The 19060-nt window shown below is 45.6% G+C and overlaps 2 protein-coding genes and 1 pseudogene across 2 annotated transcripts; all 3 read right to left on the bottom strand.

The window, feature by feature from the left end:
• Window positions 1-1750: 1750 nt before the first annotated feature.
• LOC139831640 (uncharacterized) lies at window positions 1751-3101 on the bottom strand (annotated as a pseudogene).
• A 1357-nt stretch (window positions 3102-4458) lies between these two features.
• Window positions 4459-8502, bottom strand: LOC127300429 (uncharacterized). Its single transcript, XM_051330533.1, has 2 exons — window positions 7262-8502; window positions 4459-4847 (listed from the first exon to the last, which is right to left on the bottom strand). Exon 1 carries the CDS (start codon window positions 8401-8403, stop codon window positions 7273-7275), a length of 1131 nt encoding a protein of 376 aa, XP_051186493.1. The 5' UTR covers window positions 8404-8502; the 3' UTR covers window positions 4459-4847; window positions 7262-7272.
• Window positions 8503-13170: 4668 nt separating this feature from the next.
• LOC127300428 (uncharacterized) lies at window positions 13171-16252 on the bottom strand. Its single transcript, XM_051330531.2, has 2 exons — window positions 14921-16252; window positions 13171-13530 (listed from the first exon to the last, which is right to left on the bottom strand). The coding sequence occupies exon 1, from the start codon at window positions 16220-16222 to the stop codon at window positions 14927-14929; it is 1296 nt and encodes a 431-aa protein (XP_051186491.1). The 5' UTR covers window positions 16223-16252; the 3' UTR covers window positions 13171-13530; window positions 14921-14926.
• Window positions 16253-19060: the final 2808 nt, after the last annotated feature.

Raw genomic sequence — 19060 nt, 5'->3', positions numbered from 1 at the left:
CTGAAAGACAAAATACAACCAATTTTATTGGAAACATGGTTGCTTGGTGCATACCCTGTACAAGAATAAGCATTCTAGCCAGAAATAAAAATTTCATTATGCAAAAATATTTGTCATCATGACCAAAATCTTGTTGAAATAAACTAGTAATCACAAACGATGACAAAGTGCTTGTCAAACATTCAATAATCAAGGTGGTGTACAATTTCGTACGATCTGAACAATCAATTTTGATAAACCAGTTGAGGGCTACCAAATGTGAAAATGATTCAGGAGTTAATAAAGTGCCAGTGACATATATGAGTATTTACTATTTAACTGGCCCAAATTGACAAGGCTATGCATTCCTGTGGAGGATACTGATTAGATGCACCATGCACTAACGTGATGTAATAATGTGATGGATGATTGCCTGAATCTTTGAGGACACTTGACACTGTGACAAGAAACAAGACAGCGAGGCAGCAAGAACATGAACAAAAAAATGTGATAATTTTTCTAGTTTACCCTACTGTCAAACAAACTCACTCAAAATTCTCAAAAATAAATAAATCAAACTCTTAGTCAAACCATGTTAGAAACTACAGTTTGTAGGGTCCATACTTGAAAATCAGATACTTCAAGGAACCCCTACATTGTCATGATCAAAACAGAAATCTCATAAAAAGATCTTGATTGTTGGAAAAAAGATGGACATTCTGCACTAATTTATATCAGCTCCTAAAACTTGAGACCATATGCAATTATGTAGGCGCCACCGTCATAAAAAAATAGAGAAAAAAGTCACTGAAACTTTTGTGGACTGTTCCAACACAGATAAACATGTTTCGGTCTATGCCAGGAACTATACCACTCATGAAATGTTTTTTTTTTTGCATATCAAATCAATGAGTAAGGACACTGTAAAAAAAGGCTAAAACGATACTATGTAACAAACTTATTCACATTTTTGTCCATCGCAATATGGTGAATATATTGCAGTCATGTTACATAACATGTTAGTATGTTACACAATTATGCAAAACTATCACAGGGAAAGGTATATACTTTTTTTTAATGAACAGAAAGCTACATGCTTTAGCCATGCAACAGGGGCATTTCATAGATAGTTGGAGAAATGATGTAAAATCTTCCATACAACCCTACTCTGTCTATACGATAAAAAAATACAGGGTGCATAGTTCAGTTTCAAGAAGGAAGCCAACCCACTCATCGTCGAACTCAGAGGTGTCCAAGAAAAAGATTAAGAATGATAAGAAAAAAACTTCATATATCCCCAGGTAGTGTTTACACCTAGGGCTGAAAATTAGCTAATAATTGATGGTTTTTGTTCACGAAGGAGATTTAACATCCTAACCTATATATTTTATTAACCATCTACATTTAGTAGTAAACACTGTCACTGCTAAATATAAAAGAAAAAAAGAAAGGTCCACTCCTAATCACATTGGCAGTTAGAATTTGATTCACAAAAAGTTCTTTGTTGGTGGGGTGAAACATGGGAGGGCATTCTACACTATTTCGGTTAATCTCCAGAACTAAAGACCAAAGTCATTGACAACTCTGTGGATTGCTCCAAAACTGAAAACATAGGTCTGAACTGTTACTATACTAGCACGTCAGTTGAAAATAATTCCGTGGCACAAATCGTAAATCCCAGACCACACATTTCAGTTGGAAATAATCCAGAAGACTCAGATGATCACGCATTGTAGAAACAAGCAGGGGTGATTCCAAGGTTACCTGAATTTCAGGCAGAGCAGGCATCTGGAGCAGAGAAGTAGGCGAAAATGGGGTGGCCAAATGTCATGCCATCTTCCCTGGTGAGAGACTCGAGCTGTCCAGTCTCCATGTGGTAGGAGAAGTTGCCGTAGCCCATGGTGTTGATGAACACCCTGCCGGTTCGGCCGGCGTCCATGTCACCTAGCCATAACCTGAAGTGGCGCACATCGAGGTTTTTGGGCAGCGCCGGCACCGTGTCAAGCACCTCCTTCATAGCGATCCGCCTCTCGAGCACCCAGCCGTTGTCGCTGCCATCCCCGTCCCCACGAACGCACAGCTGCAGGCCATGCCTCTCCAGCGATGCGACGCAGAGCCGGCCGTCCTCCGGCATCTCGCCGACGGTACTTGTGGTGTCCATCTACGTCGCCCCACATGATGGCGCGCGGGCGGCGGCAGGCGGGAGAACTCCATGGTGGCCGCGTCGAGCGCGAGCACGAAGTGGCTGTTGAGGATGTGCCAGTACATGCCCCCCGCGGATGCGCTCGAACCTCATGGGGTCGAAGTCGATGGTGACCTCCCGCGACCGCGGCAGCGCGTTCCAGCGGCACCAGCCGTCGCGGAAGGAGCCGACCCAGGCGCGCGGGCGGTCGGCGTCTAGGGCGACGCACACGACCTCGAACCGGAGGCCGCCCGCCGCGTCGTCGTCCGCGGCGCGGGAGAGGAGCGCGACGCCGACGACCTCGCCGCCGGACAGGCTGGTGAAGGGCCCCGGGGGCAGCAGCGCGTGGCGTCGCGAGACCGGGTCGCAGACGATGAGGCTGCGCCTGGTCGAGTTGAGAGCGTCGGCCTTCTGGCGGAGGAGCAGGAGGCCGAGGTGGGAGCAGTGGCGGAGCCACGTATAAGCTGGGTAGTCAGCTGACTACACAGTATTTGAGGTATACAAGCAGAAATAGAACAAAAAATATTAAAAAATTCATAGAAATACATGTATTTGACAACACAATGTTAAACTGACTACACAAGTTTGCAGTTCTGGCTCCGCCACTGGGTGGGAGTCGGAGAGGGTGAAGTCGAAGATGTCGGGCTCCTCCGGGAGGAAGTCGAGGGTGAGGCGCGGAGAGGACGCGGTGAGAGGCTGGAACGCCGGCGCGTTGGTCGTCGGGAACCGGAATGCGTTCGGGTCTTGCTGGCAGAAGGGGTGGTAGAAGTGGCCGAGAAGGGAAGAAGAGGCGCGCGCGTGAGGAGCGGAGGAGGCGGCGGAGTGGGAGAGGAGGCGGCGCGGGACATGGCAGGCTCGGGCGGCGCGGCGGATGACGGCCATGGTCGCCATCGCCGGCAAGGTTTTGGCTTTTGGGGCTTCTGTGTTGCGCGCCGCGCGGTTGGAGGTTTAGCTAAAGCCGGATCACTCTTCGAAATTGAGCAACTTTTCAAAATGTGAATTGTCAAAAAAAAACTTTTTAAAATGTGGCTGCATTTTGACTTAGTCTTTGTAACGGTTTAACAATGAAATTTTCGATTTTGTTTGCGGTTAGCATGGTTTGTAGATTTCAGAAATTTATGAAATTTGGAGGAGTTTTTTCAAACAAAATGGCCAGGTAAAAGCTGTCGTTTATCTATTTTTGGCAAAATAAATACTGGGTTGGGGACTAAAATCATGACTTCTCACAAAAGTGCGGAGTTCAGCCAACGCACTGAAGCTAAGTTTGTAGTTGTAATTTGTTTTTTTGTTCTTTGTTTTGCTTTAGAAGCTTTAGGGCTTGTTTGGTACTAGAGTTTTAGTGGGGATTAGCGGGATAATCCGTTTTAAATTTCAAATCCCCACTTATCCCCAATACATGTTTGGTGCTAGAGTATTCGCGAGTTTAATCCCCATTTTTTCCCAAATTGGTAATTTTTTTAATCCCCAATAGTCTACCCCTACCTAGTGAATTGGGGATAAGGTTTTGTGGGGATTATGTGATACCAGTGATTCATCCAATACTCTAGAGTAATATCCCCACTAATCCCCACTAAAACACTAGTACCAAACAAGGTCTTATTATTGGGACCGAAAGGGAGATATAGCAACTCCAATTTTACGTCGTTGGTAATTGAATGCTCAAGCGAGGTCTTGTACTTACAACAAAATTTACCGCACGCATCCTGGCCTACCACCATTCCTACAGAACTGTATGAGGCAAAAGCTCCACATATGGTTTGGTTCCCCGAGAGCAAAGAAAAAAAAATACTCCGTAGGTTGTTTTGTTAATGGGGGTTCATCGAAGGAGGTGACGGTGCCATCAAGTTTGCTTAACAATATTTGTTTACTTATAATCTGATGACCGATCAAGGCAAAACATGAAAACAACCATGGTTGGAGATAAGAAACTATACAGATGGAATGATCAAGAACTTGGAAGAAAACCTGCTAACTAGAGGACTTGTCTTGACGGAATTGGAACTGAGTTAACTGTAATGGCACTTCAACTGTTCAACATCTTCTCGGCAGGTTTGTGGATAGGGGAGGAAACTTTTTCCTTCAAAAACATGTTTTTTTTTTGGCAAAATCTCGGAGACTAAAATGTACGCGTTTAGAACTTATTGAGTAACTTACAAAAATCCGAAGTCTACATTTGAAAAAAAGAGAAGAATCTAAAGTCATATTTTGCTAATATGCACTCAGCAACCGATTGGCTAGGCTTACGGTTTGAGTGTGGGTTCGAACCCTCTTGTGGCAAATTTATCTCATCTGTTACGTAATTAAAACAACATGAAGATATATTTGCATGTTACTCAAAGAACTCCGTTCCGCTAGATCTCAATAGTCGCACTTCTCTGAATCGATTTAGCCTTAATTAATCGTTGCACTTTCCTGAATCGATTAAGCCTTAAGAATACTTCAAACGATTGAAACATAGACAACCCCCAGAAGTATATCTAACCGGTCGATATGCCTACAAACTAAGTGACTCAAAGTTACAAATTCAAGCAAAACAAGCTTAAAAGTTACAAATTCCTGGTTACTGAATGCCTTAGTGAAGGAGGAATGACACCTGCCATCGACAAATGCTAATCCGTGGGCTGACATCAGGCAAAAGAAATTGTAGCTTATGTAGCTACCTCCTCCCAGTCACACAGTCAACACCCTGAATCACAATAAAGGCATACAAAATTGTCAGCTTTACAGTGACTCAAACTAATTGGCTTTAGTTTTGGACCTCAAGAATCTCAGACCATCTGTATGGTGTTTTAAGTTTGAACTGCAATGGACATCCACATGTTGATGATACACTAGTTTGTGGCGTTGATTGTGATGCACTGGAAATGTACGAGAGTACGGAGTATTAACATTCCAACCACATATATTTCTTAACTATCTACACGAAATTGATAATATGAAAATTATCTTCACTCGCCTATATGACCATTTTCTCTTGAATACCTAAGTGTGCGTCATTTTGTATTAGAATAATTGACCAAGATGGTGAGGGTCTTGCAGCCCAACCAAAAACTAAAAGACAATAGCTATAAAGTTAAGAGCAAAAAATACCATAAAACGTAAAAGAAACCCCCAACTGTATGTGTATAACTACTTTACTGCTCAAGGGTGCAGGTCGCTGAACATGGAAATAGTGATTAGCTTCATAAAAGCTTCTTCTTTGTTGAAAAATAATTAATCATTCTACGCAACTATATCAATCTCTAAAACTTCAGAGTTGAGCCACATGCGGGCATTAGTATTCCCATAGATTGCGCCAAATAGGAAACACATGTCTGGTCTTATGGTAGAAATGATTAATCCGAGGATCACATGAGAAGATGAGATCTTTATACATTCCACATGGAACTATATTAAAAGTAGTAACAAGTGTAGACGAAGAGAGGCTAAAATATAATTATGCAAAACGCAAATGTGGCATTTATATTATCTATTTTTTCAAAATAAAATTATAAAGGTAGACAAACTGTTTCTAAACATAGAACTGCAAATACTAAAGTGCGATCGTAATGTATACAATGAACATGTTACTGAACTGCAATGTGGAAAATTTTAGGCATACCAAATCAATGAATTATTGCATAAGTAAACAATACTAAAAGGTACATGATTTAATCATGTAACAGAGGCATTTCATAAAGTTGCAGAAGAAGTTTGATATCATGTGATTTAATACTGCTACTCAATGAACAAGATCAATCTACCAGCTAGAAGGTTCAATTGCAAGATATGCAGCAAGGTCCACTCATTCCGAAACTCAGAAAGAAACCATAAAAATATTGAGTTACCAAAACAATAAAACAACTTCAGATATCCACATCCATATAAACTTCCCAGAGATGTGGAAACTAATTAAAATAACTGGTACCTATAATTAATCTATGGCAGAAAATAGAATCACTGAATGAAAATAAAAATAATTCAGTATACAAGAAGTGCTGCTATATATTGTTGACTTGGCTCTTGGCCCGTGAAGGCTCTGAAGTTTTGTGGTTATCGCATCGAGCCAAGACATGGAGTTGACGCATTATCATGCAAATATCAATCACAGTGTCTTCAAGAATACCAAAACAAGATACACTTGTATGATCATATCTTTCCAGTAGCTCATAAAAACCACACGACTCAACTACAGGTTACGAGGTTCAGTTGCATGAAAGGCAACAAAATCCACTCATCCTCAAACTCAGAAGACTTCCAGAGATCGAGTTACTAAGACGATAATATAACTTTTGCTATTCACATCTATATAAAAGGATGTGGAAACTGATTAAAATTGCAATTCTAATGTTGTAAAAAAACCAGTAATACCTAAAATTAATTTATGGCAGAAACTAAAACCACTTCAGCAAAATAAAGATTGTTCTGTAAACAAGTAGTGCTATATTTTGTTGACTTGACTCTGGATCCCGTGACAGCACTGCAGTGTTGTGGTTATCGTGTAAAAGTAAAACCAAGCTATGCAGTTGACCCACTATCCTGTAAATGTCAATCACAACGTCTTAAAGAAGACAGAAGAAGATACAGTTGCATAATCATATCTTTCGAGTACTATAAAGCTAGAAGGTTCAGTTGCAAGAGATGCAACATGGTCCACTAATTCTCACATTCAGAAAACTCCCAGATATTGAGTTACTAATAAAAATATAAAAGAACAACTTCAGATATGCACATCAATTAAAAAAAAAGTGGAAACTAATTAAAAAAACAGGTAACCAAACTCAATGCATGTCTGAAACTAGAACGCTTCAGCAAATAAAGATTATTCACTTAACGAGAAGTACTGCTATATTTTGATGATTTGACTCTTGATCCTGTAACGGCAGTGAAGTTTCGTGGTTATCGTGTCGAGCCAAGACATTTAGTTGACACATTAATTATCGTGTAAATGTTAACCACAGTGTCTTGAAGAATACCATAAAAAGATACACTTGTATGATGATGTCTTTCGAGTACCACTAAAGCTCACATTCAAGTATGCAGGTATGCAACACAAGAAGCACTAGAACAAGAACATACAACGATCGTCTGAATAAGCAATGACAGAAGGGAGGGAATCACCTGAAAGTAAGTTATGCAGAAGAAGAGGCATCTGGAGCGGAGAAGTAGGCCAAGATTGGGCGCCCGTATGCCAAGCCATCCTCCGTAGCAAGGCGTTCCAGCTTGCCCGTGTCCATATGATACGCGAAGCTGCCATACCCGATGGTATGGACGAAGAGCCTCCCGGTACGCCCAGCGTCGACGTCGCTGAGCCACAGCTTGGCACGCCGTGTCAACGGGTCCTTGGGCAGCGACGGCACGGTGTCGAACACCTTCCGCATGGGCGCGTGCCGCTCCAGAACCCAGCCATTGTCGCTGCCTTCCCCATTTCCTCGCACACACAGCATCATCGCGTCCTCCTCTAGCGAGGCGACGCACAGCTGCCCGTCCTCCGGCCTCTCGCCGACTCGGTACTTGCAGCTTTCACCTGCGCCCCACATCATGGCCGGCGGCGGCAGGCGGGAGAACTCCAAGGTCGCCGCGTCCAGCGCGAGCACGAAGTGGCTGTTGAGGATGTGCCAGTACATGCCCCCCGCGGCGTGCACGCAGATGCGCTCGAACCTCATGAGGTCGAAGTCGATGGTGACCTCCCGCGACCGCGGCAGCGCGTTCCAGCGGCACCACCCGTCGCGGAAGGAGCCGACCCAGGCGCGCGGGCGGTCTCCGTCGACGGCGACGTACACGACCTCGAACTGGAGGCCGTCGTCCGCGGCGGCGCCGCGGGAGCGGAGCGCGGCGCCGATGACCTTGCCGCCCGAAAAGCTGTCGATGGGAGGCGGTGGAAGCAGCGCGTGGCGCCGCGAGACCGGGTCGCAGACGTGGAAGCTGCGGTTGCAGGAGTCGAGGTCGTCGACCTTGTGGCGGAGGAGGAGGAGGCCGAGGTGGGAGTCGCAGAGGAAGAGGTCGGAGATGTCGGGGATGAAGTCGAGGGAGAGGCGCGGGGACGACGCGGTGAGGGGGTGGAAGGTCGGGGCGGTGGTCGGCGGGTGCCTGTACGGGTTCGGGACCTTGGGGTCTCGCGGATGGAAGGGGTGGGAGAAGTAGCCAAGGAGGGAAGAAGGTGCTGGTGCGTCGGAGGGTGAAGAGGCAGCGGAGTGGGAGAGGAGGCGGCGCTGGACACGGCAGGCAAGAGCGGCGCGGCGGATGACGGCCATCGTCGCCATCGCCGGCGAGCTGAGGTTGGATTGGGGTTTCAGTCTGTGTTGCGCGCCGCGCGATTGAAATTTTCGGAAAAGTTGGAAGCTTCACGAGTTCTCGCACACAAGCAGCCAAGCAGGTGGACTCCGCACGACGTCGGCTCCGGTTTACTGTTTCATCATGCACTCCGTACTATGCTTAAAGTTCACTCTTCCAAAGTGAGCACATTTTTTTGAAATGTGGTTGGATTTTTTACTTGGTCTTTGTTGATTCCAACTCTGTGAAGACAACATTCGAGGTTTCAGAAAATTTACAACTGGGTATTTTCTTGTGAAGACAACATTCAGGTTTCTAGGCCAATTGTGTTAATCATGCTCGCTTAACATTTTCTGTTTTTCTTTTGTAAGTTGATAACCAACCCATTTCAAATTTCACTTTCGATTTTTCATGGTATTCTACATAAAAATATTGCATAATGTAGTTCAAGGACCAAGATCGAGTTGTTCTCTTGATTCTTTTACGGTTTTGCTATGTCTCAGTCAACTGAGATTTTCTTAAGTCTAAGTCAATTACAAAAATGTGCTTTGAGTTGCACTTTTCTGTTTGCACTTTTTTAATAGAAATGTGCAACTGAACCGAGTTGCACTTTTCTTTGAACTGTAGTTGCACTTTTCTGAGTTGACTGAGACTTAAAAAAATCTCAGTCAACTGAGACATAGGCACACCCATTCTTTTATGTTCTTCGAAAACTGCTATTTGCACGTGAGCACCACTGCTCCTCCTTTTTCAAAAATTGAAAAACAGTATTTATGTGTATCAAAAATAATGAAATAAAATATACAACCACGTATACAAATATATTATGTATGTGGAAAGTTTCATCACAAAAAAGACAAATTTGGAAATAAAATACGATATTTTTATTTATCTATACAATCACAAATTTTTTCAAATCCTTACTCCCATGATTTATTTGGATTAAGCGCACCACACAAATTAATGATGCCCTACTATCTCCCATCTGCCTGGGCATCCAAATTTGCGAAGCAAGGGACATCCCTTGCCTCCCTTCTCCCCTCACTGGGCAAAGCCTTGGCGATGTAGGTGGCGGCATGTCGTCCCTGGGCACGGAGGCGCTAGATCAGGAGGTATACATGGGCTCGGTTGTCACGAATCACGATGGTGTAGGCAGGGGCTCCTAGTGGTGCACGCATAAGGGAGGCTTCTGGTGGTGCTATGTTGCATCGGTTGCGGGGCTTGGTCGGCTCAAGATCAGCATTTTCTCCCCTCAACTTTTCATCGTTAGGTTTCAAAGTTGTCTAGTCATTGACTAGGTTTTTTGACTGTGTGATGTGTGTTTGCTGGCATTGTTGACCTCCATAGCTCTATGGTGCCCTTTCTTCTGGACGACGTGTGTGTTTCTTGTGATGGAAGTCCGTTGACATTTGGGGCCGCTTTTCTCCCATATTTTTGGTGATCAACCGAGCAATTTATTCTTAATTGTTAGTTAGATTGACCCATATCAATATCACCGTTCACAAATGATGTGTCTTTTAGAGATCATATGATAGTGTACAAAGTGGTGAGCCAAAAACAATGAGCGGATAAATAAGAAAATCAACAAACCATGAGAGAACCGTACTTCTTCCAACAAGAAAAGGTTGTCGACGATTTACCTAAATTTGGATATATCTACATGCTATAGAGTGTCTACATACATGATACATTTAAATTAAGATAAATTTGCAACATCTTTTTATGGACAGAGGCAGGAGTTAATATGCCTGTAATTTGCAACTCCGAGTTATCCTTTCATCGATCATTCAAATTTCAAAAATCAAATACATCTTCTTCCGTGTATCCGCGGCTGCAACGTGGAGAGAGTTGGAATTTGGACGGTCAAACAGGTTGGCAGGCTGACTGTTAGCAGCGCAGGGTACTCACAATACACGCTCCTCTCATCATCGCCTCCGGGCCTCCAGCTAGCAGCGCAGCAAAAGGCAAATTTGTCCAGCAGAGTACGCCACCGATATGATCCTCCACACGGACCACACCATCCAAGAGCACCAGGCAGGAAACCAGCCAATCTCTACCTGCTTGGTACGGAGGCAATGGATTGATCGCATGCATATTTACATTTAGTCTAGTCCAGATTCGAACCATGTTTTAATTTCGAGCTGAAATACGAGCAAGACAAAACGAATGGGAAGAACACAAAAATTTCAGCAAAGGAGAAGACAAGATTGTGACACCATTTTTTTAAGACTACTGTATGTAACACGATCATACTTCATCTTCCAAGTCCCAGCGGCACGCACGCACTCCCTAAGTTACATCGATCACTGACGACGCCCGGACAAATCGATTTGGAGATTAACACGCTTGCCCTAACACAACGATTACCATGCACACCACCACGACCTAGATAGCTACGAACGCGCAGATGGATCGACGATGGCCTAGTCCTTGGAAACTGCGACCCACGCGACGGCGCCGTGCAGGAGCGCCAGCAGAGCCACCAGCGCCACGGACACGGGCGAGGAGGAGCCGATCCGGCCGTCGACAGCGGGGCAGCCGGTCCTGTGGAAGAAGCCGTCTTCGAAGATGGCGACGGCGAGGAAGGAGGCAGCGAGGGAGAGCCCGGCGGCAAGGAGGAGCATCAAGCGCAGGGAGAGCCTCTTCCACCGGGCAGCGACGGAGCCGATCCCCCTCGCGGCGGCGCCGTCGGCGTCGAAGGCCTTGGCAGCGGCGACGACGGAGCCGATCCCCTTCACGGCAGCGGCAGCGCGAGCGGCGGCGACGGCGCTGGCCTCGGCGGCGTCGAGCGCCGTCCGCACCGCGAGGAGGAGCGTGCCGGCGGCGAGGGTGGCGAGGACGAGGCGGTCGTGGCTGGCGTCCACGCGGAGGCGCAGGTCGCGCCCGCAGGAGGCGTTGTCGTCGGGGCTGGCGCGGAGCAGCACGCGGTAGGAGTTGCCCAGCACGAAGGCGAGCGCGAGCAGCTTCAGCTGCTCCGTCGCCGCCGTCTTGAACATCGCCATGGATGTCTCTCGCGCGGTCGGCTCGACCTCGATCGGTGTTCTCTTCTCTCGCTCGCTGGCTCTGCTTGGGAAGGAAGGAAGGGAGCAAGTACGGTGGATGGGGAAGAAGTTGGGTGAATTTGAACTTGGTCTCTGATCTCTGATGGATCGTACAGTCCACCATTTCTGCACCCTGCTGTGCCTGCAGGGATACAAAGTTGAACCTCCATGTACTGTAAAGCAGTTTTTTTTGTGTGCGATCAGGACCAGGACGGTCAATCGCAGCAGTTCCGTTTCCATGATACTCCTTGTGGGATGCTCATACGCGAAGGTAAAGAGCACCGCAGAAACATACCATTCTTGGATGGCTCTCATAGTCTCATGCACAACTTGCAGCATTGTACCGTGTCTGTAATGCAGGCACCTTACCGTCCTATTTCATGTTTGCTCATGTGAGCTAATGCGAGATTCTCTTCCTCTATATTTCAGGGAGAGGAGTTCATTACTTTAACCTGTTGAAAAGAAACATCCGTTTACCTATTCGTAGATCAGACAAACTTGATTGCATACACGATCTTGTAGGAGCATCTCCACCGGTGCTCTCAGTAACCCACTCCTCCTCCGGCATGTGTGCCGAATCTCCTTCAACGTAGCCTTACACGACTTTGCCGGGCAGAATTCTTCTTCTACGGAGGCATGTCGGAAACGACGATGGTGAAGCAGGCGCTAGGGAGGACGGCGGGAGCTGGAGTCGGAGGCGGGAGCTGTATAGGAGGGCGGGAGAAATGAAGCGGTGGGCAGGAGGGGAAGGGAAATGGGGAATAGAAGTAAGATTTTCGGGCTACTGACGCGACCGAGGGACGAAATCAAACCTGTCACTAGGCGGCGTGCCCAATTCAAGTCACGTCCGAAGGAGCCAGTACGGGCTCTAAAACTGGCCGGCCACTTTTGGAACGCGCTACTGTGGTCCAAAAACAATGCCGAACCTCCACATCGCTATTGGGTCGCTATGGGCATGCCAATGGAGATGCTCTAAGAGCATTCCTTCCCCAGCCCCACCTACCACTTCGCCGGTGTTACAGTAGCACCAAAGAATGCAGCTAAATAGGGAGGTGTAGTTTTGAGTTATAGCCTTATAGGTGTATATGACCCTATATATGATAAAAAAATGTGGATTTTTTCTATTAAAATGCCAAAAAATATGAAACAAAAACTCGCGTGTACATCCAAACATTTTATGTTCATACCCAAGTTTTCGGCCAAAAAAACATTTTATGTGCCATATATAAAAAAAAGACAAAAATATGTCTCGTACATGTTGGAGCATCAATTTTTTTTATTTGTACATGGGACACAAAAAAATATTATTTTTTCCTAAAAAGACTTGTGTCCAGATATAAAATGTGTAGATGCACATGCTAAATTTTATTTCAGAATTTTTTGATATTTTAAAATGTGTTTTCACGAAAATGGATTCATATGCACCCGTGAGTTAAAATGATTTTTTCGCTGAACAACTGCTAGTAATATCATGAATGCGTTACAACAGAGGATGGTGGATTTTCAAAACTCGAGGATATGTTTCATGCTACCGCGAGATTTCAATCCAAATTCTAAAATTACATACGCATGCATGTCTAGGCCGTTTGATCGTAATTTTCAAAAGATTGCGCAATGCTGCTTTGCCTTTAGTTTAGGTAAAGCATGACGAGCTATCTGCCGAAGACGAGGCAAATGCCATGGAGTTTAGACAGTAGGGGCTGCAACTGCCAGATGCAAGCAGGGTGAGCTATTGCTGCACATACAAATTCATGATAGTACCATCGCAGAACAAATAAACTAGCAAGGAAGAGATTTAAATGCGTAGTCAAAAAACAATGTCACTCCGCCAACAAAGCTAAACCATGAAAGACCAGCACAATTTGTTGTTTATCGCTGTCTTCGGAACACCATACATTTCAAAGGATGCTTGATATCATGGCGTCTGCAATGCATAAACAGTCTCACTGTCTCATTCAGGATAAGATCGTTGGAACTTCCCTATGCGCTGAATGACCAAAAATGCAAGGATGTGAGCTGACTTCGAACAGAAGATGAGCTGCTACCTCCTCTGAGCAGCTAGCCAGAACTTGTCACCTGAATCATAGGAAAGATAGAATCATCAGCTAGTGATTCAAACTTTTCTACAGTAGAAGTTTTTGAGCAAATAAGCGAAGGAGATGGTCAAGTACTTTGTAGGTAGAACAGAAACATTTGTATGTGCATGATGTTCATAACTCATAACTGCCACCGATATGAACTATTTCAATAAAGCATTTATTTCTTCAAAGAGCAAGATTTTACAAATTCAGTTGAGCTTGTATGTTTTAAGGAAGAATTTCATTACTAATTGAAATTCAAATAAATAGTGAGAACTATGAGTAGCTAAACTCCAAGTTCCAAAAACAAATTAAGTACAAAGTAATGAGATAGATGTATATAAAAATAATCATATGCACACCAATAATGTCCCTTTCGACGTTTATTTGAACTTCTAATGGAAACATTGAAAAAATAACTCAAAAGAACATTGGCATTATTGTCTATATGGGAACAGAAAGGGGCACTGGTACTTGCAATGAAGATCTTAGAGTAAATATAAGTACATTCACCCAACTCACCACAAATAAAAGATCAACGAAAAGAAAAAGAACATGAAGGTAAATTTAAGATGAGGTGGCTCCTGGTTATTTTCAGTTATTTATTTCTTACAGCAATTCTGTTCTGATTCACATTGCATAACACATACTGTAGCAAGATTTGTTCCCTTCATGCAAAGAAGGGATACAAAGCTCACTCAAGGCAACAGAAATTAGATGACACCCTTTTATTTTTGTGGTTAAACCATGAAAAATGAAAATATTGTTTTCTTCAACAATCTAAGGTGCATGCTTCACATAGAATTTAAATATTATATCTATGCGCCTAGAACTCACATGGGAAATTAACAAAAACACAAGCATATGTATCATTGAACACTATGATATCATTAGTGTAAACTTTACTTCCCATGTGCTAAATAAAACGGTGGTACCATGATGGCATCAAACTTCATCGGTTAATCCATGAAGTGTTATCAAGTTAATGTACACATCAATAGTTGGTTATTATATATTGTGCTATAGTTAACCAGCAAGTGTGAAGTACAAGTGTACAACAGATGTGCATAGGAATAGGATTTTTTTGACCGGGCAAGCTTCATAGGAATAGGATTGTCAAAGCATGTGCTTAACTCTTCTAGCAGCAATATAATCTGTTCTCTGACAAACCAGAAGTGAGAAAGACTGATAAGAACTGCTAAAATGAACTTCTACAGATGTGCAAAATCATATTGTTCAAGCAGAGCTAAATCATCATACGCATGCAACAGACTAGTAAACTTATTAAGCACGGAGAAACTGATGATGCTACACAAGTGATCATTTTATCAAGCAAGATCGATCACTGAAAAAGAAAATGGCATGAAGAGGAAAAGGGAAGATCTTACTACACATTAGGCTTGAGCAAGGAAGGCAGGCGGCCATGCGAGGAAGTAGGCGGAGATGGGCTTGCCGTACTCCTTGCCGCCTTTGGTGGCGAGGCGGTGGAGCTTGCGGGTCTTGGAATCGAAGGAGAAGGTCCCGTATCCCAGCATCTCGATGAACAGCTTCCATTTCTGCCCCACGTCGACGTCCATGACCATGATGCTCTGCTTCCTCCTGATTCGGTCCTTGGGCAGGCCGGGCACCGTGTCGTAGACCTTGCTGATATCCATCTCCTCCTCCACAATCCAGCCGTTGTCGCTGCGCATGCTGTCGCCGCGCACCCAGCGCTGCATCAGCTCGTTCTCCACGGTCACGACGCAGAGCCGCCCGTCGGGCGTCTCCCCCATGCGGTACTTGAAGTGGTGACCCGGCAGCGCCGCCGGCGGCAGCAGGTACGAGAAGCGCAGCGTGGCGAGGTCCAGTTCCAGGACGCGGCTGGAGTTGCAGATGTGCCAGTACATCTTCCCGGTAGCGTGTACGCCGCGGGTCTCGAACCAGTAGGGGTCGAAATCGACCAAGACATGCTCGGCCAGTGGGAGCGCGCGCCAGCGGCACTGGTCATTGTCGAAGGACGCGACCCAGGCGCGCGGGTGCCCGCCGTCGATGGTAAAGCAGACGACTTCGAAGCAGAGCTTGCTCGGGTGAGCGCGGGAAAGCAGCGCGGAGCCGACGTAGTACCTGGATCTGCGCCAGCGGTGGTCGTCCGGCACGGTGTCGCGCGGCGGCGGCCGGAGGAGAGCCCGCCGGCGGGTGGCCGGGTCGAGGACGAGAAGGCGGGGGTGCGTCGACCTTGGAGTCGGTGTGTTCGGCTCGAGGAGCAGGAGGCCTTGGTGGCAGTCGTGGAGATTGAAGCGGGAGGCGTCCGGCGCGAAGTCGAGGGAGAGGCGCGGGGAGGAGACGTCGAGGGGAGCGAAGACGGCGTCGTAGCGGGTTGGGTCTCTTTTGTGGATATGCGGCGGGGTAGCGGTTTTGACGGGGTGGAAGAAGTAGCCAAGGAGGGGAGCGGCGCGGGGGAGGCAGCGGGCGGCGACGCGGCACCAGCGGTGGCAGGCAAGGGCGGCGCGGAGGAGATCGACGAGGGAGAGACGGCGGAAGATGTTGGGGATGACATCCACGGGTAGGACGTCGATCGCTGCCTCCTCCGGCGGCTCCACCGATGGTGGGGGCGGAACCGAGTTGGGCAAGCTAGAGGAAGGTGGAGTTTCGGTTTGGGGCTTGGGCTTGGGCTTGCTTCCGCCTCTCTTCTTCCCGGTCTTCCGCACCATTGGTGGCGGCGGCGGCGGCGGCGGTGGCTGGTGGTGGTGGAGTTCTAGAGAGGGAGCAGGTACTGGCAGAACAGAGAACACGCCTCGGGGGCTCACGTTAAAATGATAGCGACCGAGCCGAGTTCGTGCTCCACGCTGACTTCGCCCAGTATTTGAAATGAACTCTTTTTGAGAAAACTTTCGAATTAACCTTACGTCTTGCACAAAATAAAAGTGTTTAGTTTTTTTTTTTTGCGGGTCAAAGTGTTTAGGTTCCCTTGGTTTCATTTAGACGCTCACAATTTATTTATTTTCCTCCGTGCATCACAGAATGGGCCGTCCCACCTATTTTTTTTAAAAAAGATTCTACATTTTTCAGAATGACTTTTATGTTAGTTTTTGGTGCAATAAAAGCAAATGTCGATGTTTTCTGAAGTATCCGTAGATACCATTTCTACTAAAATGTCGTGCAATTCCTCCAATTTATAATAGCACAATTACCACTCCCCTCTGTCACAATTTAGATGTCGGACATGTTCTTTTGCAAAAACAACCCTAACTAATCTGCGATCAAACCCGCGGTCCCTACCGACAAGCTCCCTCTCTTCTCGCTCACTTCGTCGCCCTCGCCATCTCCTCGAGCTCTCGCGACACCGACCGCCACTCGACGCCGCCGGCCACTTACCTCCACCCCTCCCTCTTCCTCTCGCGCGCCAAGCCGCCACCTTTCTTCTACCGCGCCACGCTGCCTAGCTCCACCCCCTCCTAGCGTGCATCCTCGCCACCTCCCTATTCCTCTCGCGCGTATTCCTCTCTATTGGATGTGAAGGTGTGATTTTCCTCCCCTCCGACGGGCAGCGGCGCTGCTAGATCTTCATGGAGGGGCTGCTGGCAATGGATTGGGAGCGGTTGCTGGCGATGGAGAGCAGCTGTTGGCGGCAGCTGCTGGAGCGGAAAGGATGGACGTTGCATCAGCGCGAGGACGAAGGCTCTGCTATCTAGCTTTTGGTGCCATCGAGCAGAGGGGGGCAAGTTCGGTTGTATCTACTCCTAGTTTATCTACACCCTTGTACTATGTCTCTGCGTGTGTCGCTGATGGAGTATATGCATGCAATTGGAGTATGCATGTGTATCTTGCAAATCAGCATATGTAGCTTGCAAATTTGGTGTATGCATGTGTAGCTTGCAAATTGGAGTAGCATAAAATTGGAGTACTTCTGGTTTAACTGGGCGCTAGTGTATTCCCCATCTGGTATACGACCATTTGCTAGATCATCTGCTGGTAATATGGCACCAAAGCTCGCAAGCTGTGCTCATAGGTTTCGATGATTCAGTTAACGCTCGCTCAAGTTCTTAACAGATGTTCCAGACTATTAATTGGGGTACTTTTGCTTATGAACCAATTGCTAACAGGGAGTACTACTAGCCACTCATGAACCAATTGCTAATTTTTGGAGTTAGCATGGTCAGTCCAGCTCTTACCGGATGCACATTTTCAGAGCTAATTTTTAGAGTAGTTCAAACAATTAGGCAACACGCTAATTTACAAAGCAACATATTTGCTCTAAGCTACGTGTGCTCTCAGTTTAGAGATGTGCGTGCATTCTTCGGTTAAAAAAAAGCAATAGCTAGCCTGAGTAGGTATTTTGAATCAGCTAATGTACTGCTTCTTCCGCTACTGTTAACATTATATCCAGCCCATGTACAGTGATAGATTCAGTATGGGGCATAGTTTAAAATAGCGGTTTAGCTGCAATATTTTTGGAGGCTATAAAAGGCTATAGCCGGGTTTTAGCGGGCTATTCCATTTAGCTATTTTTTAAAATCAAAATATTTCAGTCATATCTTATAAAAAGAAGAGGAAAACTATGACTCAAATACGATTCGTGATACAAATTATTCATCAAATAAGTATTCAGTTATTCAACTCACAAGTTTTATCTAATTATATTGAACGCAAATTCGAAAAACAAAAAATAAAAAAGATAAGAGAAGAGAAATTTAAAATGCAGGAGGTTTAGCGGCTAAATTAAAGGCTAAATAGGGGCTAAATTGGGCTATAGTCGGCTATTAGCGGGTTTTTCTCATTTAGCCTATAAAGGACATAGCCGCAGCGGCAGGTCTCCCGAAAGGCTATAGCTGGGCTATAGCCAGGCTATAGCCGGCTATTTAAAACCATGGTATGGGGAACTGCAGGATTCCTGCTCTAGGCGTTTGTGAGAGTGCAGTCCAGAAACAGTTTCTTCGAGCAGACATCATGCTCCATATTACTGCACGAGAAAAAGAAGAACATCGCACGCACAAATTGGAGGTAGACCCGTAGGTAGCCGCATGTAGATTTTCGACATGACGGGAGGCACGAAGGTTTTCGAACTGAGTTTTATTAGTATTTTTGGGATGTTATCAAGTCCTACCTTCTAGTTCTGTTTGGTTTTCTTCATACTCGACAATTAGAACTATTTCACCTGAATTTTGGTGAGATAATTTTATTGTCTAAGGTTAATGAAGCAGAGATGATTCAATAATATCGATCTAACTGCCTTCTTAATGTTAGCTTTAAAATCTTCACTAAAGTCACCATGATAAGGCTGAACTCGGTGGTTGACCATGTGGTTCGTTCGTCAAAGACTGCTTTTATGCATGGGCGTAAAATCCTTGATCGGTTGGTTGCCCTTCATGGGAGATTGGACGGTGCACAATCTACACTGAAAAGTTGAATTGATTGATTTTAATGATTGACTTCAAAAAAAACCTATGATAAGGTTAAGTGGTCTTTCCTTGAGCTAACTCTCAGAATGAAAGATTTTTTGTGGCGTGCTTTAATTCATAGTTTCGTCTAACTGAGAGTGGTCTCTTCTA

The sequence above is a fragment of the Lolium perenne genome, chromosome 5, assembly GCF_019359855.2.
Source record: "Lolium perenne isolate Kyuss_39 chromosome 5, Kyuss_2.0, whole genome shotgun sequence".
NCBI lineage: Eukaryota > Viridiplantae > Streptophyta > Magnoliopsida > Poales > Poaceae > Lolium > Lolium perenne.
This window is presented reverse-complemented; position numbering and strand designations above follow the sequence as displayed.